The 21,247-nt window shown below is 41.0% G+C and overlaps 1 protein-coding gene across 7 annotated transcripts in view; it reads right to left on the bottom strand.

Annotated features, from left to right (window-relative positions):
• Positions 1 to 21,247, bottom strand: part of LOC132985245 (neurexin-3b-like) — a 308,979-nt gene that overhangs the window by 15,724 nt on the left and 272,008 nt on the right. For 5 of the 7 annotated variants that reach the window (XM_061052531.1, XM_061052527.1, XM_061052530.1 and 2 more), the window contains 2 exons: positions 20,910 to 20,999; positions 18,893 to 19,203 (listed from right to left, as the gene is read on the bottom strand). In XM_061052531.1, coding sequence (XP_060908514.1) covers positions 18,893 to 19,203; positions 20,910 to 20,999 — 401 coding nt within the window. The remainder of the gene's footprint in view (positions 1 to 18,892; positions 19,204 to 20,909; positions 21,000 to 21,247) is intronic. The other 2 variants (XM_061052528.1, XM_061052529.1) reach the window with 1 other exon arrangement.

Here is a 21,247-nt window from a genome sequence, read left to right as displayed (position 1 = left end):
TCCATATTTTATTATAATAATAGCAAATGTGCTTTTTCAATTTTTAATTGCTGAAGGGGTTGCACAATTATTTTTGTTGAAAGAAGTTGAATTGTGAAAAATGACTGCAATTATTCAGTCGTCTACACGTGTTTGTGTCCAGTTAAGTTCCATCAGACTGAAATACCAACAGTTCAGATTGTGAGGTGCATGCAGCCTTTCACAGGGTTTGACTTTGATCACAGTGTTGGTCAGTGTGTGGACTTGACTCCCTTTGGATAGAAATAAAAAGACTGAAGTGAGGTGAACAGACTGAGATTTTTTTCTTATTTGACAAAACAGTTCATTTTGTGAACACAATACGGAGTTAAAAAGTTAAATCCCAATATATTGTATCGCAATTCTCAGCATATCACAAAATCTTTAAAACAGCAATAATATCCAATTGTGACTTAAGTATCGTGATAACATCCTATCGTCGGGTCTCTGGTGATTCCCACCCCAATAAAAGATGATGCTCTAAACCTGATATAAACAAAGATCCTGGTTCTGTTATCAGGGAGAGGGGAATTCTCTCCCAGAAGGGAGTGCTTCTTTGTTCAAATATAATACTCTAGATAAAAGGAGAAGTCATTACATTGTGCAATACATTCTTATATTTCTAAATACTACATAGTTTAATTAAAAATGAATAAAATAATATCAAAGTCTGATTACTCCTTTGAGTGTTTGAGTACATGTGCAATTTAGACAGAGTCGTACTCCAACAACACAAAGTCAGAATCAATGTTTGTATCACTTATTCAAACAAATGAAGGAAGGAGTTTGAAAAGTGGATTTGTAAGTGATTTGAAAGAACGAGTATGAGTTCCTTTCATTAAAGCGTAAGGATATCTGAAAAGGCTGCAGCAACACACAGATCGCGGAGACAGAGACATCACAAGACGTCTTGTTCCGTCTTCTTAAGAGCTCTGTAATCATTTCTAATGCATAAAGAAAATAACATCTCTTTAATAAACCATGAAATACTGTAATGATATTTAACTAACTTGTAGAGGACATTCTTCTCATGTCAGATCAGTCTGTAGAAACAAGCTTCTCATTCATTTTATATGTAAGGATTCCTTCTACTATACAGTGCAGCAAAAAAGAGGAACATTAGACTGTTCCTCTGTGCTTTTTCAAATAGTAAGGCTGGCAGAAATGAAATAAGTGAGAGACAAACCGTACATTTTGTTAGAACTGTTAATGGGCACTTTGAGATTGTACGCTAAAAATGAGCAGCACGATTTTATATTCCATAAAACAATGATGAGAACATGTTTTTCTGACCTTTTCCTCTGTCTGAAGTCACCCCACAGCCCTTTGAAATGAGCTGGAGGACCCTCCTTATCATGTTCCAGATGTTTCCTTGAAATGATTTGTAAAATGGACGTTACTTAATGTTAATTATTCAAAAGCCGATGAAGTGTGTGCCTCTGCAGATTAGGAGCTATTTTATGAGTCAAATCAAGTCCACATGAGCAGTGAGTCGACGGGTCAAATGTCCCTCATGTGATCTGTCGTTACTAATTAAAACATATAGATTATATTCCTCCCTTGATCATATTTTCTAACTCAGTGTGGCTCACAGCAGTGTTTCCACTGAGATGGAAATTAAGTTTAATGTATCACCAGAGCTCAATGTGAGTGCCAAATCTGACTGTGAAGTGATTTAACCACTTGTGTCTTTCATTTATAATCACTCATATGTTGATATCTGGCAATAAAGTGACACAAATAATAGTTTTGTAGATGATTTTTACTTGTGTTTTGAATTTGGCGATTCCTAGATTCCTTTTCGCTCCTTTTAATGCAACAAATGATACCACTTAAGTGTCGGTAATATGCTCGCCCACCTGCTGTTGGTGCCAGAAAGTCTGCAGAATGGTTTCCTGTTTGAATTTTTTACGATAATTTTTTTTTTGAAGAGAGACGGAAAAACCATGCAGCAAAGGGCCAGCGTTGGAACCAAACTGGGTTGTTGTGATAAAGACTTAGCCCTACAACATGGTGTGCACTTCACAGGTGAGCTGGCAGTGAGCTTCTATGATGTCCAAACTGTCTGATATTGCAGTTAACATGTAAATATTTGCAAATCAAATAGCAACTGGCTAACTGTTTAATGGACTCAGATAAAATCAGCAAATGTATTTAGAATTAACTGTAGCATTATTTTCCAGCAGTAGTGAATCCCACCTGGTACTTCAGACCTGGCTTCTCTTGGCTTCTCTTTTTATACCACATCTAACCCAATCTTTTCTAGTTAACCTCCTCATCTGTGAGATGTTCCACCAAGTGTTTTCTTTAAGTATTTCAACTTCCTCATTCTTGCCGCTGTTTCAACCTCTTAGAGGTATTGCTGGCATCAATTTAAAAATGGACATATGTTTTTCTGAAAACAAAGACATTTCCCAGTTTCAACATTTGATATGTTGTCCAAACCTTTTAGGAAATGGGGTAGTAAAGGAAAGAGCTCAAGCAGCATTCCTACAAGGACTGATATGGCTCTAACGATCCTAAGAAGGTTTGTGGTATGTTAATTAATTGAAAATTGCACAGTTTCTAATCCCAAGGTAATCCTCATTAAACATGTTTATATCCTCCGTGCTCCCTCGACTTGTTGGCTCGCCGAGGCCGAAGCCCTGGACAGCACTGCAGAACTTCTGCCTCCAAAAAAATCATTAAGCACTTCATCTCTGAGCCCATCCACATGAAAGAGGAGGACTGGCTGCCTCACCTCGTCTATCGCAAAGGTTGCATTTGAATGGTAGAAGGATACATTCTCAGTCAATGTATTCACTCCCACTTGATTGAAAATCATCTGTGACTCCGAGTAAGAGACCTTCTCATTTCAGCGACTTTGATTCCACTCGGAGAAATTGAAGAGGGCTTTTGAAGTGTGATGTTTGACATTTGTAGATCCACTAGATTGTGCTGCCTGATTCATTTTTTATAAACACATGATGTATCTCTGCCAGTCACAGCGGTTCAGGCTGAAGTGCTTCTCACGAAAGGCTTACGGGTGCCATTTCTACGCATTTGGGCTAATGCAAAACCAATGAAGTGAAACACAGAGCTTACAGTCTTCTCTCAGTCGACCTGAGACGTCGATAATAACATATAGCATGAGGCTAGATGCTGTAAATGCAAAGGGAGCTCATGGAGCGGAAAAGGCAAATGCTGCATGTGTATGCCGCGGTGGGAGAGTACAGCGTGGTATGGCAGAATGATGCGGTTGGCCAGCAGGACTACAAAAACTGATTTCACAGCTGGGGAAATCCAATTCTCCGTCTAAATCTCCATAACATAGAGTGGGTTATGTTTTGGCAGCAAAGTGATTTCTTTTTTGGTGTAATTATTCTCAACAAATCGCCCTTTTTTTTTTTTTTTTTAGATGGTTATGGACGGATGGATTTACAGGCTGGTTTGTTGTGAGTGTTTGAAGCTCTGATCTGTGCGTGCATTCTTTGTACTTCCTGTGTGTTAAGTAAGCGTATCATACACGATGATTTCAGGACATAATTCACACGCTATGTGCATCATGCCTGATTATCCTGATTACCCCGCCTACAAGTGTTGCTAAAATTCTTAACTCCACGAGCAAACAGTACAGCCAAATCAATAGGCAGACTTCATTAAAACAGCATTTACCTCTGACCACTTCAGCACATCAACTACCAGGATCACACCAGGGATCGATAAAGATAGACAGCCTCCTTGAGAGACGAGTCTCAAAATACCAAGCTTTTAGTTTCACAGCTGATGGCTCTGGCGTAGACAGAGTGGAGAATGTGCAAAGACGTGTCCACAGAGCTTCTGCGGTGTTTAATCAGGAAGTCTGGACTGACGACTGTGTATCAGCCAGCAGCAATGCAGACACCATTAACAGGCCCAGCTGCAATTACCTCAGCAGCAGAATGGAGTGCATGCTACATCACCAGTCAGGCCTGACCTCAGAGTGAACAAAGAGGCTGCACGATTGATTAACCATAAACCTGGAGCCTTGGAAACCAACACGTCTTTTATTAAAATCTTTGAACCACAGGGAAATTAACCTGTGTGTGTCCAGTAGAGAGAAGTATTTCTGCAATAAGATGGAACTGTGAGGAATATAAGCCTCGTAAATAAATCTGTCTTTTTAGCAATCATAATTTATAACACCCAACGATGCCTTTATGTAATCCAAGAACATTTTGGGTAATCCAATATTATTGTTTGTCATGTCTGTAATAACCCTGAGATTCTAAGCATATTTTTACACCTGCTAAAGGCAATGGATACACACACTATACTGCGCATGAATGCAGCTTGTATAGACACTGATGGAGGACTGAAGCTGCTGCTGCTCTTCTACTTGTGTGCTGCAATTCCCACAGGGGCTGTATAGACACTGTGTTAGAAAATTACTTCTTTGTGTCTCTATCCCTTTGCTGCAACGGAGCCAGAGAAAAAGTCGCAGAGGAAATTTGACTCTAAGAAGGGAATAAACCCACTTTGAAAAATAAAAATAACTTTGAAACATCATATTAAGCTTAAACTGAACCTTTGGAAGACATTTCCCCCCCACAAAGACAGCTGTTGGTTTAGCTCTCTTAAAGCTCCTGTGAGGAACTTTTGGTTGAGTAGGTTTTGGCGACCCCTGTGGATAAAACAGGACCTTTTATATTAATTAATTAATTAATTAATGAAGTTAAATGTATTACTTATTGAGAATTTGGATGGAAAGTAAAGAAAGGCTACTGCAGAGAAGATTGAACTTACATTGAATTAAAAATACCAACAGATGCATTTATAGTGGCACAGGGGTAGCAGTGGAGCCGTCTGTAGACACTTGGATTGGGAACCCAAGTCTTGGCAGGGGCCACCGGTTCCAAAGTATAGAATTTGCGACTGGTTGCTGGAACAGGCTAGTTCACTTTCAGTGCACTGGAGAGGTCCCTATTGCTCTTTTGTGTGTAGCCCCTCACTCTGACACCTCTCCATTAGTGCTCGTCCATTGGACCCTGTTTGTGCATGTTTGTGTATTATACTTTGTACAATAATGCAATGCTTAGCAGGAAGAGAGTGCTGTCAGATGGGGCCCCTTAGGGAGGTTTCCTACTGTCATTGCACTACATATTTTGGGCCACTGCTTTGGTTTAAGTTTGCTAGGTCTCAGGGGCCCCCCTGTTGTCTGGGGCCCTAAGCAGTCGCCCGCCAAATCTGTTGACAAGCATCGCCTCTGCCTCAGGGATTAATAAAGTTTATCTTCTTCTTTTTCTAACCATTTCAGTATAGAGGGATGATAAAGTAACCTTTAACTCTTTCATTGTACATATGAATCTAAATGTATTGATTTCATAGTATTTTGTAGGAGATGTCTCATAAAAAGAAGCCAGTGACAAATACAAACTGTAAACTTCTGCCCTTGTTCCCTTCTGGCTATATTAGTAGCAGAAGCAGCAGCACTGCAGGCTGCCACGCTCCGCTACATCGAGCAGATAAATGCAACCGGTGTCTGACAGATTTCTTGCACAGTCAAATAAAATCCACTATTCAATATAGCCGGGGCCACACTTTTCACACTTTACAGGTTTCCCAGCAAAGCAGAGCCAACGTGGCTCAAACAAGGTGTGATGCATTTTTTCCCTTCCGTGTAAGTTCTGTATTTCAGATTATCTTTATTTTTGTGCTTAACTACGCAGGCATATCTAATAAGGATCCTGCAGGAGCGAGAGTACATTCACACCATCACTTTACACCTCAGACTAAGAATACATGTGACTGAACTCAGAACATTTGCGTGCTAAAACATGATTACTTTCCATAAAAAGCATATGTCCTCACTCAGAAGAGGAGCACAACAAGCTGCAGCAGACTGCACCTATGAAGAAGATAAATACATATAATCACCTTGTGTGCAACAGAAGAACACAATATGGAGTCATATCAGACATCTCAATCTACAATGTTGTACTTCACCTTTGGAAGAAATTGAAATAAGGCTAGTTTGTTTTAAACATCTCCTTGTTGATTAAATCTACTGATGACCAACTAGCTGTCAGATTTTCCATTATCTTAATATGTGCTGACAGCTATTATCCAACATTCATACTAATCACACAGAGAATGTTTCAACTCGGCATAAAACTCATTAAACACATGGATGGCAACAGGAGCAGCTGCTGCAGCTGCGGCCGTGGATGCAGTTGAATATTCTGCTGAGCGTGATGGTGATTTGATGGGGCACATCAAAGCAGCCGCTTGTGCTCGGCAGGGGGAAAAGAAAGACATAATGTACTCGACCACTGTCTGTAGTTTTCCCCTGGGTCAGTAGAAGAAGTGTAAAGGCTAAAAAGCAGCCATGGCCCCCGGGTTACAAACATGACATGAAATATGAGTGCCAACAGTGCTGTATCTTGGAGAGGCGAGGGAGAAAAATAAGCACACATGTTTAAGTACAACACACTGAGTCATATCATAAGGGAGGGAGGGGGCTGGAGGTTGCTCCTGAACGCACCACGGTCTTATCATAACAAATGACCTTCACGTGTTTTTGTGGCCAGAGGGTGAAGGAAACACTGAGAAACGAAGCCTTTTGAGAATAAGGGAAGAGACACAACGTTATAGATCCACATTATAGCCTCACGCTCAAACCCAATCTGGTTTATTTACAATGCCAGAAAGCCCAATGGCAAAAGCAGATTTTTCTTTTCAACTGAAGGGAATAAACCCCAAACAAATCAATTTTCCTCCAGCGCCCCATCCTGGCAGTCAGTTGCCATGGATATCCAATGCGGTTGCATGTTCAGAGATCAAAGTGACATCGTTGAGGCAAGGGCGAATCAGAGACGCACCGTTCAATGCAACTTCTTACCTCAGGTGCTTCTCCACCAGCTCGGACATATACCTATATATTTCACACGTGTTAGATGAGGATACACACTGCACACTATTTTTCCGGTTGAGAAATTTTCTCAAAGAGAGACAGACATCAGAGGTCAGACTAACTCCCACTCCCATCTTCTCTTTCTTCTTCTCAATAATTCCCATTCCTCCACTCCAGCAGCCCTCGTCCCAAAATAAGATAGTCATCTCCGCGGCGGAAGCTTCGCCTTTCTATTGACGGCCGTCTGATGTGCGCGTTATCATGTCCGATCTGGGCTTTGACAGGCTGACAAGAGAGAAGCTTGTATTACAAGGGGAATCAATGGCGCTAGGCCATATCCCTATCAATAGGCTGCCACAATTCTTTTTGCTCATGCTCCCCGCTCTGTGACAGATAAGATGCTTTATCAGAGAAAAAAAACAGGTGGGGAATGAAAACGGCAGCACAGAGGTATCCTCAAAAGAACACAGAGGGTAATTTCAATAAAACATTTGAGCATGATGTTTAATCTTTATAAACTGTGCTGTTGAACGATCAAAAGCAAACACAGGTTGTGAAAAAAGGCTGAGAGTGTTTCTGTCAACCTTCTCTGTCAAAATGGAGGATGAATTACAACAAAATGAATCCAGAATCAACTTGTAAGGCCAAAGACACACGCTTAATCATTCCCTAGATCAAATATTGATATTTCAAAATGAGCACCCTCTGTGGGCCTTTCTTTGCCGCCTCCTGTAGTCAGCACTTTTTTTCTTCTATCCACGTTTAATAAAGAAATGGAATAAGGTTGGCGAGGAGAGCAGCAGGCAAAACAGCTGGGAAGGTGAAAAAACAGAAAACACATTTAATTTGTTCACCATCAGCGTGCCGTGTTGGTTTCAGCAGAATGGGTTACGTGCCGAGTATTTCTCTTTTTCTCAAGGACCTGCCTTTGTACACAGCAGCGAGGGTTGCTGGCTCACAGCAAACTCTAATTGCCCTGAGGCCATAGGCAGCCACTTTCAAACAGGGTCATTCATCTTCCCATGGAAAAGGAAATGGTCTTTGGCCCTGATCCTTAATCACCCCCCTGCCGCAGTGTACAAGGTCATCAGGGAAGCCCTGTGACAAACACACTCACACACAAACACGTACTGTACGTGAACACGCAGACAGACAGAGTGGATAAAAGACTGAAGGTGGTGTTGGGGAGAGACAGGCGGAGAGGTACATGTGAGGTAAGCAGACGAGAAATGGAAGGAAATGTCTCCTCTCTATGCGAGTCCATGCCGTCCTCAAGTGAAATTGGAGCAGCGATTACAGCTCCGAGTTACGGTTTGCGTTACCGTTTGTGGTCCTTCTCCCTTCAAAGAGGAAGTGCAGAATTCATGTGGATGTGGCGGTGAGCTGCGCTGAAAGCTGTGACCAAAGGAGAGGCAGAGAGGAGATGAGAGCGTGTGGAGGGGGTAATAGGAGGTAGGGGGGGAGTCAGGACAGGAATGGAAAGAGTTCCATTTTACTGCAGATCACAAGACATTGGCAGAGACCGGTCCTCACAACAAAATCAAGGTAACAGTGTTTCTGCACGGACACCAGTATGTTTCATAAAGAAAGACTTCCAGTCCAACCAGGACAAAAAATAGGTTTTTTTTTCTCAGGACATTTGGATTCATAAAGCGGGATCAAAATTGTATAACTTTCACAGTAATACTTTAAAGTTATTTTCAAGAGAGCTGTCATTTAAAATAATTATGACGCAAAAAAAATGATTGCAGATTAATGGCACTCTGACGTCATGCATCACTGATCATACATAGTCCACAGTGGCTTTTCAAGCTTGATGCAAACAGATGGAAAAACATTCGCTGGACTTTTAATTTGTATAATTATTTTCCAGATAGCGAGTGATCAACACCATCCGGGATCGATTATTAAGTGGACAATCTACCCTCCTCGCTCCTTCCCCTGTCCGCCTTTCTCCATTGAATACTCACAAGCACCCATACACACACATGCTGAGGTACATCCAAACCAGAAACACATCGAAACATGTGCAATATTTTGATAAATCTTCTCCTGTCACTGTTTTGGAAGCTTGTAAAGAATTCCGATGACATCCAGAGCCACTTTTATTTCGATCGTTACGTCGTTTACAAGAATCCTCTTTGACACATGCGGTTCCGCTTGCTGTGAAATTTATTTTACAAATAAACATCGGCTACTGACATCACTTCATGCCACATTATTTGCAGGTATGCTGATCTGTCTGTTAACAGGACCAATATCGGCCAATACCGATGTTGTACCGATGCATCTGTGCATCCCTAATTAAGATCAAAGCAGGTGAGAGCAGAGAAGTACATGTTCACTTTTTAAGGGGCTACAACCAGTTTAGAAATTTAAAAACACGTGTACTGTACTGGGCTTGACTGCATATGATAAGAAAAGGATTTTGCTCCATATTAACTAACAGAAGAAACAAACAAGGAACACAGAAACACACATGTATTGGTGTCAGATTCAACGCGGTGGCCTTTAAAGTGCTGCCAAATAAACTCTTTCTTCACATTCACCATTCGGCCTGTTTTCTTCTTCTTGTCTATAATTCCTCAGATACCTCCTTATGTTTAATATTTGCTGCTCTGTGGCTGTAAACTCCATAGGTTTCCTCTGACGTCTCTTTCTTTGATTCAGTGCTTGATGCTGTCTTGAGATCGGGGTTATAAAGTCATGAATACATATATTATTGAGTTTGGATATTTAGAAAGAATTAGATTATGCTTTAGCTTGCTAGGCTTATTTATGCAAGATTTCTTTTCTAATCCCTGCTGTCCCAAAAATGAGTGTGTCCAATAGTACATCTAAGATATTGTGATAGTTGTGGTTTTCTGTTACAAATACTCTAATCCACATAAAATTGCTGTTTAGCGGCTTACTCTTGGTATGTGCTCGTTTGCATGTTGTCGGGAAAGCCTTTATGCGCAAAGGGCTTTAAGAATAAACCTGAGTGACCTCACTAATTGCAACAATACAATCAATAAGTAAGACGATATGTCTAATTTGAAAAGCTTATTGGCTTTCTATTGAGAATGTGTGAAGTCTCAAACAAGCAGATGAAATTAGACCTTACACTCTCTCCTTGTGGACCACATTTTGATCTCCCTCTTCAATCCATTTCAATATTGCTGCATTCCTCACAGTCAAAGGCTATTATGACTTCAAGGCTTTAATACCAAATCAATGTAGGCGTTCTGTAATGGCTGTGGCTGGCAGCCTCACGTCTCCCAAATTAGCCAGAGGTCCCATTAGGCTTCAGTTCCTAATGAGCACAAACCAAATTAAGCATTCAATTTAGTCTCTTTTTAGAAGATGAAAGTTGAATCGTAATCACTAACCAATAGAGAAATTATTTAAGTGTATTGTACGTCCGGGCCCTCCCACAGTACCACAACATGCTAACACACATACTGGGATGACTCACCACGCACGCACAGTCACATAGATTCATGCAATTATCTTTCACTTAATGCTGTTAAAAGCAACAGGTTGCATTGTAGTTTGCAGCATGTCTCTGTGGACACAGATGAGAAACATTACTGGGCCTTGCTAACAGCTCAGCTGAGCAATGAAACAGAACGCATTATAGCCGGGAAACATCAAAGGCTGCGTCTGTGTGATACATATTTAATTAAATCCTATTGACTCTGCTAGACGCATTGTGCGTTCTGTGCACACAGAGACAGTTATGAATATATAGATCTGTGAATATTCTCAAAAGAACATGGTCACTCTCTGTTTCGCTCTCGTATACAGGCATAAATTTGAGCGCATTGCAAAGGCATGGCAGCACATCTATTCTAGGTACAGCCATGTACAGAGATTCATTACTATTACTGTGGAATAATTCAGCGGGTCTGTGCGCGCTGCTGTGGCTCGAGACCCAAACACACCTGAAGTTTTGATTTATCATTGCCTGTAGCACACAGCTCAGGGAGAGAGCCATGTGACAGTTCTGTGCTGTGTTCAATATGTTATCTCTGAGACATATTTAGCCTCACCAGGCACAAAGTCAGACGGCACCAGAAAGCAGCTAGCATTTGAAAAACAAAAATACCTTCCTCAGTCCCATCTCCTTTTCACTTCGTGTTAGCTTGTTAGCTAATGACGACCACATCTACGAGTCAGCTATGTTGTTCTTCAGAGTTACTTAAGTGTGCCAGTCTGGTCTCTTAATGAGGAGGACTTCTTGTTGCTGTGAGCGGTAACTGTGCCCAGCTGTTGTTGGTCTACTTTAACCACAATGTGTCACTTTACATTTCCAAGAATCTCGACTAAACAGAGACAACATAGAGTGGTGTGAAACCTTATGAGAGCTGTAAGAATGTTTCTTTGACACACAGCTAAATGTTTGCTGTAGTTACGGTGTTGAAGCTGTTTCCGTGTTATGTTAAAATGTGTTGACATAATTAATGAATGAATATCATACTTTTGCTAACATGTTTAATTTTTTATTATCATGTATTCCTTTATAACAGCATTTACAAACATGTTGGAATATCAATGTAAGGTAGAAAAATGTTTTTGCAAACAACAGACACTTTTCTGGAGCGATAAATGTTAATGTAGATGTGAAGGAGTCACTCCTTCTTAGTCAAGTTGAATACTAAATGTATTATTCATTTACAAGATTTCTTTGAGAACAATTTCATGTGTAAATAATGGATGAATGCATTAATCTTAAATGTAGATGGACTTTAGTTGGGGTCTTCTGTTGATGTTATCAGAGGAAAGACATGTAGATGTAGAATTTTACACTAAAATGTCTAAATTGATGAAAAACCTTTCTTATACTGTGTGTATATATATATATATATATATATATATATATATATACATATATATATATATATTAGTACTTACATTATTTCTCATATTTCTAATAGTTATCAAAGCCAGATAAATCTCTAATTTTATAGTTGTAACGTCCCGTGTCTTTCATGGCAGCAGCCGCTATTACAGAGCCGCCATGATGGACACGGAATGTTTATCATTGTCATGGAAACATTCCCATGATTCCCCGCCAGCCTCAACGTCATGTTTTGATTTAGAGCCCCCTGGTGGCTGAACGTACATACTGTGCCTTTAATATAAACTGTATTTTGAAAAAATGCTAAATTGTATTCATCCATTAACTGGGAAAGTGATGATGTATAGTTTATGTCATGTTTTCTAAAATTTTCTCTCCTGAAGGTCAACAGGGAAACAGTTTCAGGCAGCCCCTTCATACAGACAACACACCTAAAGATATTTGGTGCATAAAGCATGGTGCACTGGAGTCAAATTTTTGAACTTCTTATGGAAAGGCACTAACTTCCTAAGTTTGTTATGAAGTAACTTGCAAGAGTGCCGAAGAAAAAAAAAATGCTGGCAGTAGAAGTTTAACTTTTATAATAGTTTTACTCCCAGAACCGTTGTGCTGGAAAAAAAAGCTAATTAAACACCACCAAGAGTCTGGGCTCTCACAGCAACCTTGCCACTTCTTAAAATGGCTTGGCACAGGATTTAATACCGACTGTTCCACTTTGATAATCCATGCAAGTCTACTGGCATGTGCTTGGGGATAGATGACATCTGTATGGAAAGCAGAGGAATCTGGATTTGTCATGTAACACTTTGAATGCCATCTGGGATGTTTTTTTTTTTGTGTTTGAATCCACAATTGTTCAAGTTAAAGTAAAAGACAAATGCTGCAATTCAAACGTCTGCACTAAATTGATCTGTTTAATTGCATTTGCAGAGAGAGAACAGGTCCTCCTAAGCACTATGATTGTCTTTGAGCTGGACGTGGTTAACTCTGTTGCCTCAGTTGTAGGTTTGAGTTATAAGTCGGACTTGTGTACTGTATGGTTTTATAAACAGTCAGCCGTCTCTGGTGGCATCGCAGCAGGAGGTTCAGCCTGTGAGTGTGTGCTGATGTCCTGCTGCCCAGCGCAGAAACAAACTGCTGCACAGTGTGTGTGTGTGTGTGTGTGTGTGTGTTTTCCTGTTTGTGTTACTGATGTGTGTTTGCTTGCCCCTTGGTGTGTGGGTGCCCCGCCGTGACAGTGGAGGCTGACAAGACAGCGGGTTTGCACAAACACACATTCACACTCACACACACACACATACACATAAGAGCTTTCCTGGAGGATCTATATAAACTGTGTTGTGAGGCATGGGGGACATCCATTACAAAAACCCCTGTGGTCCAAAACCCCTGGAGCCTGCTGCTGGTTCTCACACACTGTGAGACAAAACTGGCCTGAACACACACACACACACACACACACACACACACACACACACACACACACGACCTACAGATATATAAAAGTGAACATCTAGAAGCAGCTTCACACAGAGAAGTCTAATGGAAATATCTTCTCGTACATAGTCTTCTTCACACCAAGTGACATGAAAAATTCATACAGACATTCACAATTTTGAGAACACACTCGGTCGACAGAGACAGACAATCCATGACAGTCCTGGAATGAGTTTGTCATGTTGATGGTGGTGCTGGTGGAGGGGACTAGACAGTGAAAATCCTTTGATTTTGTTCTTCTGTTCTCTGACACTGTGAGTGGCTGCAACTGCAACACGACTGACAGATTTTTGTGTTTCTGTTTGTGTGTGTGTGTGTGTGTGTGTGTGTGTGTGTGTGTGTCTCTGTGTGTGTGTGTGTGCACTGGAATATATGCAAGTAACAGTAGCCTAATTTAGCTCTGCATGTATTCAGACGTGTGAGACAATGATTAAGAGATCCCTGTACAAACTGCGAGTGTGTGTGCGTGTTTCCCTTTAATGAGCCACACAAAGCAGCAGGCTCCTCATCAGTCGCTGTCTCCTAATTGGACCTACAGAGCAAATAGTGGACCACCAGCATTCATCTCCCAGAATTCACTAGGAGGAAGGGTGTTTTGCACAGAGTAAAAGCTGGATATTGGCAAAAAAAACAGAGAAAGGAAGTAAGGAAGAAATAAGAGAAGCAAACGAAGGTATTCCTGCAAACTAGTTTGACCTTTACACAATTACCGGCAGGTCTGGGCGGCTTCTGCAGGGAAGGTGATCACAGAGACTGACTAACTAAAAAGAAAAGACGACTGACAGCAGGTGGAGAAGAGGAGCGGAGCTGCCTACAGTCACTGACACACACCTGTACGCATACTCACTCACACACACGGGCAGATGAACACACTCATCAAACATCATCTGGCAGACTACCACGTGGAGACGCACAGCAGGCTGAACAGCGTCTTCCTCACCACCTCTTGAAGAGAGAATAAATCAGTGATTATCATATATCCCCAGGCGTTAAGCAACATCCTTGATGTGCTTGAGATAGACGCCGTAAAAGAAGCGAGTCGAGGAAAACAGTGAGGAGAAAATGGAGGGCGAGTGAGCATCGCGGGAGCTTAGTGTGCAAAATCTTATCTTTGCAGCTGTGTGAATTGATTCTGGTTCATGACCTTCTTCCTGCAGCTTGCCCTCTCTCTAAACTTTCCTGTAACTGCCTACCTCATACTATCTATCCTAACAGCTTGAAATAATCTAAAATTACCGAAATTACACTGTGCCAGAGAAGAATCCATGTCAATTCAACCTAATCATATTGTCATCATGCAATGCATATGCAAACGCCTCGATGCGGCCTTATTTCCCAACTCTCAGCTGAAAAAAGAGACCAATTAAACTGCAAACAATTTACCTCTCATTTTCCCGTCTCCTGAGCACCAGGCCAGTTGAAGATGATGGACGCGAGCAATTTCTTTAACACGGCAACCATGCAAATCACTTTCAGTGCCTTTCCCTCAGCGGTTTCTCCCCCCATGGTACTCTAGATTGCAGCCTCCTTTCCTAATTGTTCTCAAACATCTCAGGCCAACAGCGCGAGCTAATTGAGAACGAGAGACGCTGATCTCCCATGATAGAGAGCCTTGCATAAATGAGTGTTCCCTAACCGACTATCCACAGCAAACCAGCGAGTGTAAAATACAGTATTTGGTTCAACGAGATTTATGCAGAAATGCAGAGATTAGAGGGCCACTTATCAAGCTGTGCCTGTTTTGATTTATTGTAAATGAAGTTCAAGATTGTTGGAACTACTCATCAGGAGTGTCCAAACCTTCTAGGTTATGAGAATAACATAAAAGACATAAAAACACCTGGATACATATCCAACAGGATCTGAAGAGCAACATCAGCTTTATGAGTACATACAGGAATGAGGAACTTCTGTGATGCAACAACAGCATTTCGACACAAAGGTGAACAAAAAAAAAAGATTAGGCCTCTAAAAATCATCAATTTCTTAAAACCACAGGTGGAACTGCCAACCCCTCACTGTCATAATGAGGGAAAATGTGGGCGTGAGACTTGTCTTCTTTTCTAAAGGTCATTAAAGAAAAATGCTGGAACAAAATGTTCTGTTTCTGCACAACAACATCAGTCAGTCGTCTTTTCTTTTCTTAAGATCAAGGTGCAGAGTAGTTTCTCGGCTTTTTATGACTTGCTAAAGACAGTTGAAAGTATACAAACTGAGGCAGCAGATTTAAAGATATCATCTTTTAACTCCACTTATTATTCCTCGTGTCCCAATGTGCCTACATCACTCACAATGCAACTTGAATACCAAGAGCTCTGTGGATATTTTTGGTGCTAGGGTTACCTTACCACCATATCAAAGTCAAAGTTTAAAGGTCAAATTTAATTCCTGACTAAAGACTTGAAGAGAAATCTAAAATAAAAAAGTTTAAAGAACAGAAAAGAGAACACTGTGGACAGGTGAGTTGTTCTAGGCTCCTCCTCCGGTCCGTCCAGGTGTGTCACACCTTTTTGTCAAAATGTCTAAAGCTCATTGTGGAACTTTACATGATATGTTTACATACAGTATGCTGTAAAATTCCACAAGACTTTAATGTGTAATAGTGTTGGTGATCACCTTTAAACCTGCAATCCATGATTTGACTTTTAATTGAATGTTGTGTAACTTCCTTAATGATTGTCAAGTCATTTCAATTTGAACACAAAGCACTCATGAGCTGATGTCAAACTGTTTATTCTTCAAGAGGGAACAAGTCGCTTGATAAAAGCAGGTTGCCGTCTGTGTGAAGCTAAAACACAGATTTAAGTAAACAGGTTTATACAAGGTCAATATTTACTCCATTATTCCTCTTCATGTATATTGACTGTTGCATATTTTTTTAAAGACCTTATTTGCTTGTCTTGTGAGGTCAATAAAGAACTAATTACAGTTTATGATGATCTTATGGGAAAAAGTAAACGGCTTTTGCGTAGTGTGAGACTTAAGGGTAAAACTTCAGTTTTAACAATGTCCATTGTGCAAAGAGTAACTATCTGATTACTAGAATATCAGCATTTCCATGTGCCATGCCCAAATACAGGGTTTGCAAAGAGTCAAGCGCTGAGATGAAGATTAACAGCATGAAAAGAAGTGCTCCAACTGCTAAATGGATGATATTGTGACTAATGACTAAGGTTTAATCTTCAAAGTTAGCCAAGCACTGGAGTAAAGGCTGTGTGTGGGCCAGTGAGTGGATTTCAGAATGAGACAGCTCATTGACAAATCTACTGCCAAGTCCCAGACCATTTATAATATTCATTAGGATATGGATGAGACAGAAGTCAATGATATCTTTCAAATACTCTCTAGCTTCAGGCAGGTGTGGACCCTTTTATTTTGGAAAATACAGACAGAGAAGCCAACAGAAAATATCAAACTAAAAATGAAATAAAGGTCCACCTATCTCAACTGCAAAAGAAAAAACCTCAAAATGATATAATTTGTGATGTCTGTGCTCTTTTTTGCTTGCTTAAATGGGATCACCTGACCTACAGAGAGGCTGAATAACCCGTTGACACAGAGAGAGAGAGAGAAAGAGAGAGTAAAAGAAAATGAAACATGTCTGTCTCGGTCGTCCCTGTGGAGCTATCATTAATTAAGCGTGAGATTGGCTCTCTCCACTTCCCATCCCTGTCTCTCATTCTGTTGATCCTGGGATGTCAGGGGATTCGTCACTTCTCACCTCTGAAACGGAAAGAGGTAGAGGACCAAAGAATAGACACGCGAAAAAATACCAAAGCACACTTACTTTAGTCTACTTGTACTCACACACACTCACACAGCACTCCAGCTCCAGTCCTGCACCGTGTCACACACCTATAACTCTTTTTCAGCACTGCAGTACATCACTAATGATAGCTCAAACTCCCTCTGCTCCCCTAAACTACCCTGAGGGGTGGAGAAATCTGCCATACGGGTACGGGTCCTCTCCTTACCTCTCGTGCCACAATTTTTGACAGTCGGCTGGGGAACGGCAAAATTAAAGGCCTTGGCAAATGAAATTCGGTGACACGGTGGTGTGAATCAAAGCAGGCGCTGCCATGGGAGGTTGTGGGAGACGGATGAGTAAGGTTTGCTCTCAGAAGGCAAACAAAAGTAAAGTGAAAAGTTAGGGTGAGCAAAAAGCTACATTTTAAGATACCAAAGTGCATCATCCAACAAGCCGCATCCTGGGTATTGACAAAAGAGGTATAGCTTCATCTTTTCACCTTGAAACAGAGAGCGCTTTGTATAAAAGCTCTTTCAAAGCGTGCAGGACTATATTGACTTCCTTTGATATTAATAGCATATGTGACACAAAATGCCATTTTCCCGGCGCTGCCATGTTGTTCTTATTCGGTGTGACCTTGATATGATGCCGGAAATGGTGGTGTAATGTATCTCAGCTTGGTCATCATCATGGCAGATTTACTGACACAATGGATATGGACTGCTTTTTCTTTTGCTCCGGACCTTCAAACCTCACATATAACGCGTGACACTTTTTGTCAGTTCTGTCCAAATCACAGGGTGTTTAGACGCTTTCCAACAGCTCTGACTCGGGTCTCCCCCCCACACTCGCACAGATAGAGAAATACAAGTGTCAGCAGCACTGACATGAAGGGCCATCATCACAAAACACGCCAGGCAATCTGTTGGTGAGGTGAAGAGGCTGATAACGGCGGTCCCTGTCTGTCGTCCACCAACAAACCTGGCCTGGCTCTCTCCTCATGGAGAGTTATTGCTTTAATATGAACAGTCAATGGTTGAATTTGTCCTCTGGGTGTCAAATGCGTGATTACTTTCTTAACAGGGCGTTGACAGTCATTGGCTTGGATTCAGGATATATTGGAGAAAGGCCTCTGTTGGGCTGGATTGCAGGAGTGACAGACAGAGATGGACAGGGACAGAAAGAGGGACTCAAAGAAGAAGAAGAGAAGTGTAGAGAAAGGGAGCGGTGATAATGACTGCTTCACATACGCCAATGAACAGCAGCGCTTCAATTAAACGAGTAATACAGTACCCGGACCCTGACCGATCAAGCAAGGAGAAAGGCAGCGTGGTTACAATCCACCCACGCACAGTCACAATAACACAAACTAGTGTAGGAGGAACAAGAGGACTTCTTTTAGAACAATTCCATTTGTCACATACTTAATGTCATTATCAAGAAAACAGAACATCTGACACACAGATTGAGGTTGGTTTGAAGACAACTCAGAAAGGATGTATCAATTTTACTACAAAGACTAATGCAATTGAATACCACAACATACTACAATGACTGTCTGTGAAGTATTTTGACATTTTGGGGACTACAGGCTTTTGCTTACTGGTACCAGTGTCAGGTCTGTACAGTAATTATCCTGCTAAATCCAGGAAGCGGTTGCCTTATCTTTGCACACCAGGACCTTCAGGCGGACCTTTCAAAGTGAGTAACGGGCCTGAATTTGTTTATTATCTTTCCCTCCTGGCTGACAGGTGTGAAAATGTGGGTTTAATGCTAATGTTAGCATTAGCTCAGTTAGCACATGTAGACAGATTTGCTTCTGTATCTAAAGGTCGTTCATGTGTTCACCCCACATTCTCACATTACACACATTCAGAGGGATACACATGTCTTTTCTGTGTCCCATCAGTCCTACCTGAATAGTTGGTGGCGAGCGCTGCTTGCGGGTGGTCGTGGTGGAGAGCGTGGTGGTGGTCTCAATGAAGGTGGTGGACATCTCCGGGGGCACCGAGGTGGTGGTGCGTGCCGCGCCCCTGCTGGCCGGCACATCTCCCACCAGCCTCACGCTGCCGTTCACCTTGATGTTGACGTGGCCCTCTGCGGCCATGTTGAGGACTTTCAGGCCGTTGTAGTAGAGCCCGGAGAGCTGACCCTGGTAGGGCCGCTTCCGGTCATTTCCACCGATGGAGATGGTGGCCTGGGTGTTGAAGATTGTCAGCTGCCGGCCTGGCGCAGGAGGGACGGGAGTAAGTGTTATATGTTTATAATGAAAAAAAGAATGAGAATCTAATAAAACGCTCTAGTTCTCTCATGCATAGCCTTCATGATTAACAACACCTTCATTGCCAAATGGATGCATTAACGGAAAGCTGTAATAATGACTAAATATGTGTCTTAACACTATTGGTTTACTGCTTGATTAAATGAGTTTAGATGGAGTTGAAATGTTGATGCAATGTGCTTTCACTGTGAAAAGTAATTACAATGTCAGTTTTAAACAACCCCACCTCTATGTTCATAAAAGTCTGCAGCTATTTGCAATGTTATCTACAGTGAAAAGGCTTTTTCCCCTTTTAATAAACGAGAAAAACACCACTGAAAGACACACGCTGCAGCTACAGCAGCATTATCAGAAAGGTGCCAAACATGCAGGTGTATCAGATAAATTTGTAAATAGAAACATGTTCCACAAGCACTCTTAATATTCTCTGGACTTGCGCGCTAAAATAATGAATAAATATGTAAACAAGCTTTGGCACAGTATGATAAAGTACAGGCAACACACACTCACTACATGTCATGATGAATTTCATTAGGAAAGCCTAAATATTGTCGTCAAAACACACAGCTCATGCATTAATAATGAAATGGAAAAGACACCAAACGTTCACGATACAGGAATCATAATTAAAAATCTCACTGGTATAATTTACAGATGCATAGCATTGCAGGCTTGTTATGTTGCGGTATTGGCACAACAAGGATACGTAATACATCAGGCATGGAATGACAGGGACAAGACGTTCATATCACAGAAGCGAAAATGAAACAGCATGTGTGGAGTCATGCATGCAGCAGTAATGACATTTCTCACACCTGCCTGTGCTTTAGCGGTTGTTAAAGGGACTTTATGAGCAAGGTTTAGATGTTTATGTGCAAATTTTGACTTTTAAAAAAAAGTTTATGATGATATTATGTTGAGTAAAAAAAAAAAAAAAAAAAAAAAAGTCATTAAAGAAGGGGAGGAGACTTTTTATTCCCCGCACATGTTGGTAAACATAAACGAGGTGCTGATTTGATCATCTCAGTGAATGAGACAACTCTATGAGGGAGTAGTGCACCTTGGCAGGCTCGCCGATACTTCACTGTCAACTAGGCTCCAATTAGCTCTCCATCACCAAACAAGTGAGGATTTCATCATGTGTAATGTGCATAACTACAATCAGATAAATTACAGCAGGGAGAGGCACCTGCTGTTTGGAAAGTTTTCAGGCGGGGGGGGGGACATACCCACTGATTAGTTTGTTCTCAAACATTGCTGAGGATTTGAGCCAAGGGAGATAATTCTCCTCTCAAAACAATTGGCTGACTGTTGCAGCATTGATAATGCCTTCTCCCAGTCAATTTAGCAAAAAGAAAAGGAGTACTTGAGACTTAAAATCATATTGTTTCACTGTTTAGAAAAGATTTTCCCAGTCCCTTTAACTGGACACCATGATTCAACAAAATAAAATAAAAAAGATGACAATGACAAAAACGGAAAAGAAAAAGAAGTATCAGACAACGTTTGGTTTTACTTGATTTTTAAAGGGTTTAAGGGGTGGTTTTTCATTCTCAGAGGTTGAAAGGGAACAAGCCGATGGAATGACAGAAAATAAAAAAGATTAAAAAAAAAAAAAAAAAAACATTCTAGAAGTTCGATAAAGATTTACCTTTCTCCTGAAGCCAATCTTCTACTGGCCGGGTATATTTGAACGGGATTTTCTTATTTGCCATTTGATAGCGCTCAATGTCGCTGTTGCCTTTAAAATTTGAAAGTTTAACAAACAACTTGAAACAGTCGGCAACAGCAACAGACATCACACATTTATACAGTGGTTTATGAAGAGTTTTATATCGGTTTAGAAATATTTATAAAAGCTTTATGAGGATTTTTTTTTTCAACAAGCTTTAGTTCAGTTTTAAAAAATATTAAATTCATATTTTACAGCACCTCCACACCTATATTTAACCAAATATCCATTCATTAAAGCACAACACATATCAGTAG

The sequence above is a fragment of the Labrus mixtus genome, chromosome 12 (genome assembly GCF_963584025.1).
Source record: "Labrus mixtus chromosome 12, fLabMix1.1, whole genome shotgun sequence".
Taxonomy (NCBI): domain Eukaryota; kingdom Metazoa; phylum Chordata; class Actinopteri; order Labriformes; family Labridae; genus Labrus; species Labrus mixtus.
The sequence above is the reverse complement of the archived record's forward strand: the minus strand, read 5'-3'. Positions and strand labels throughout refer to the sequence as shown.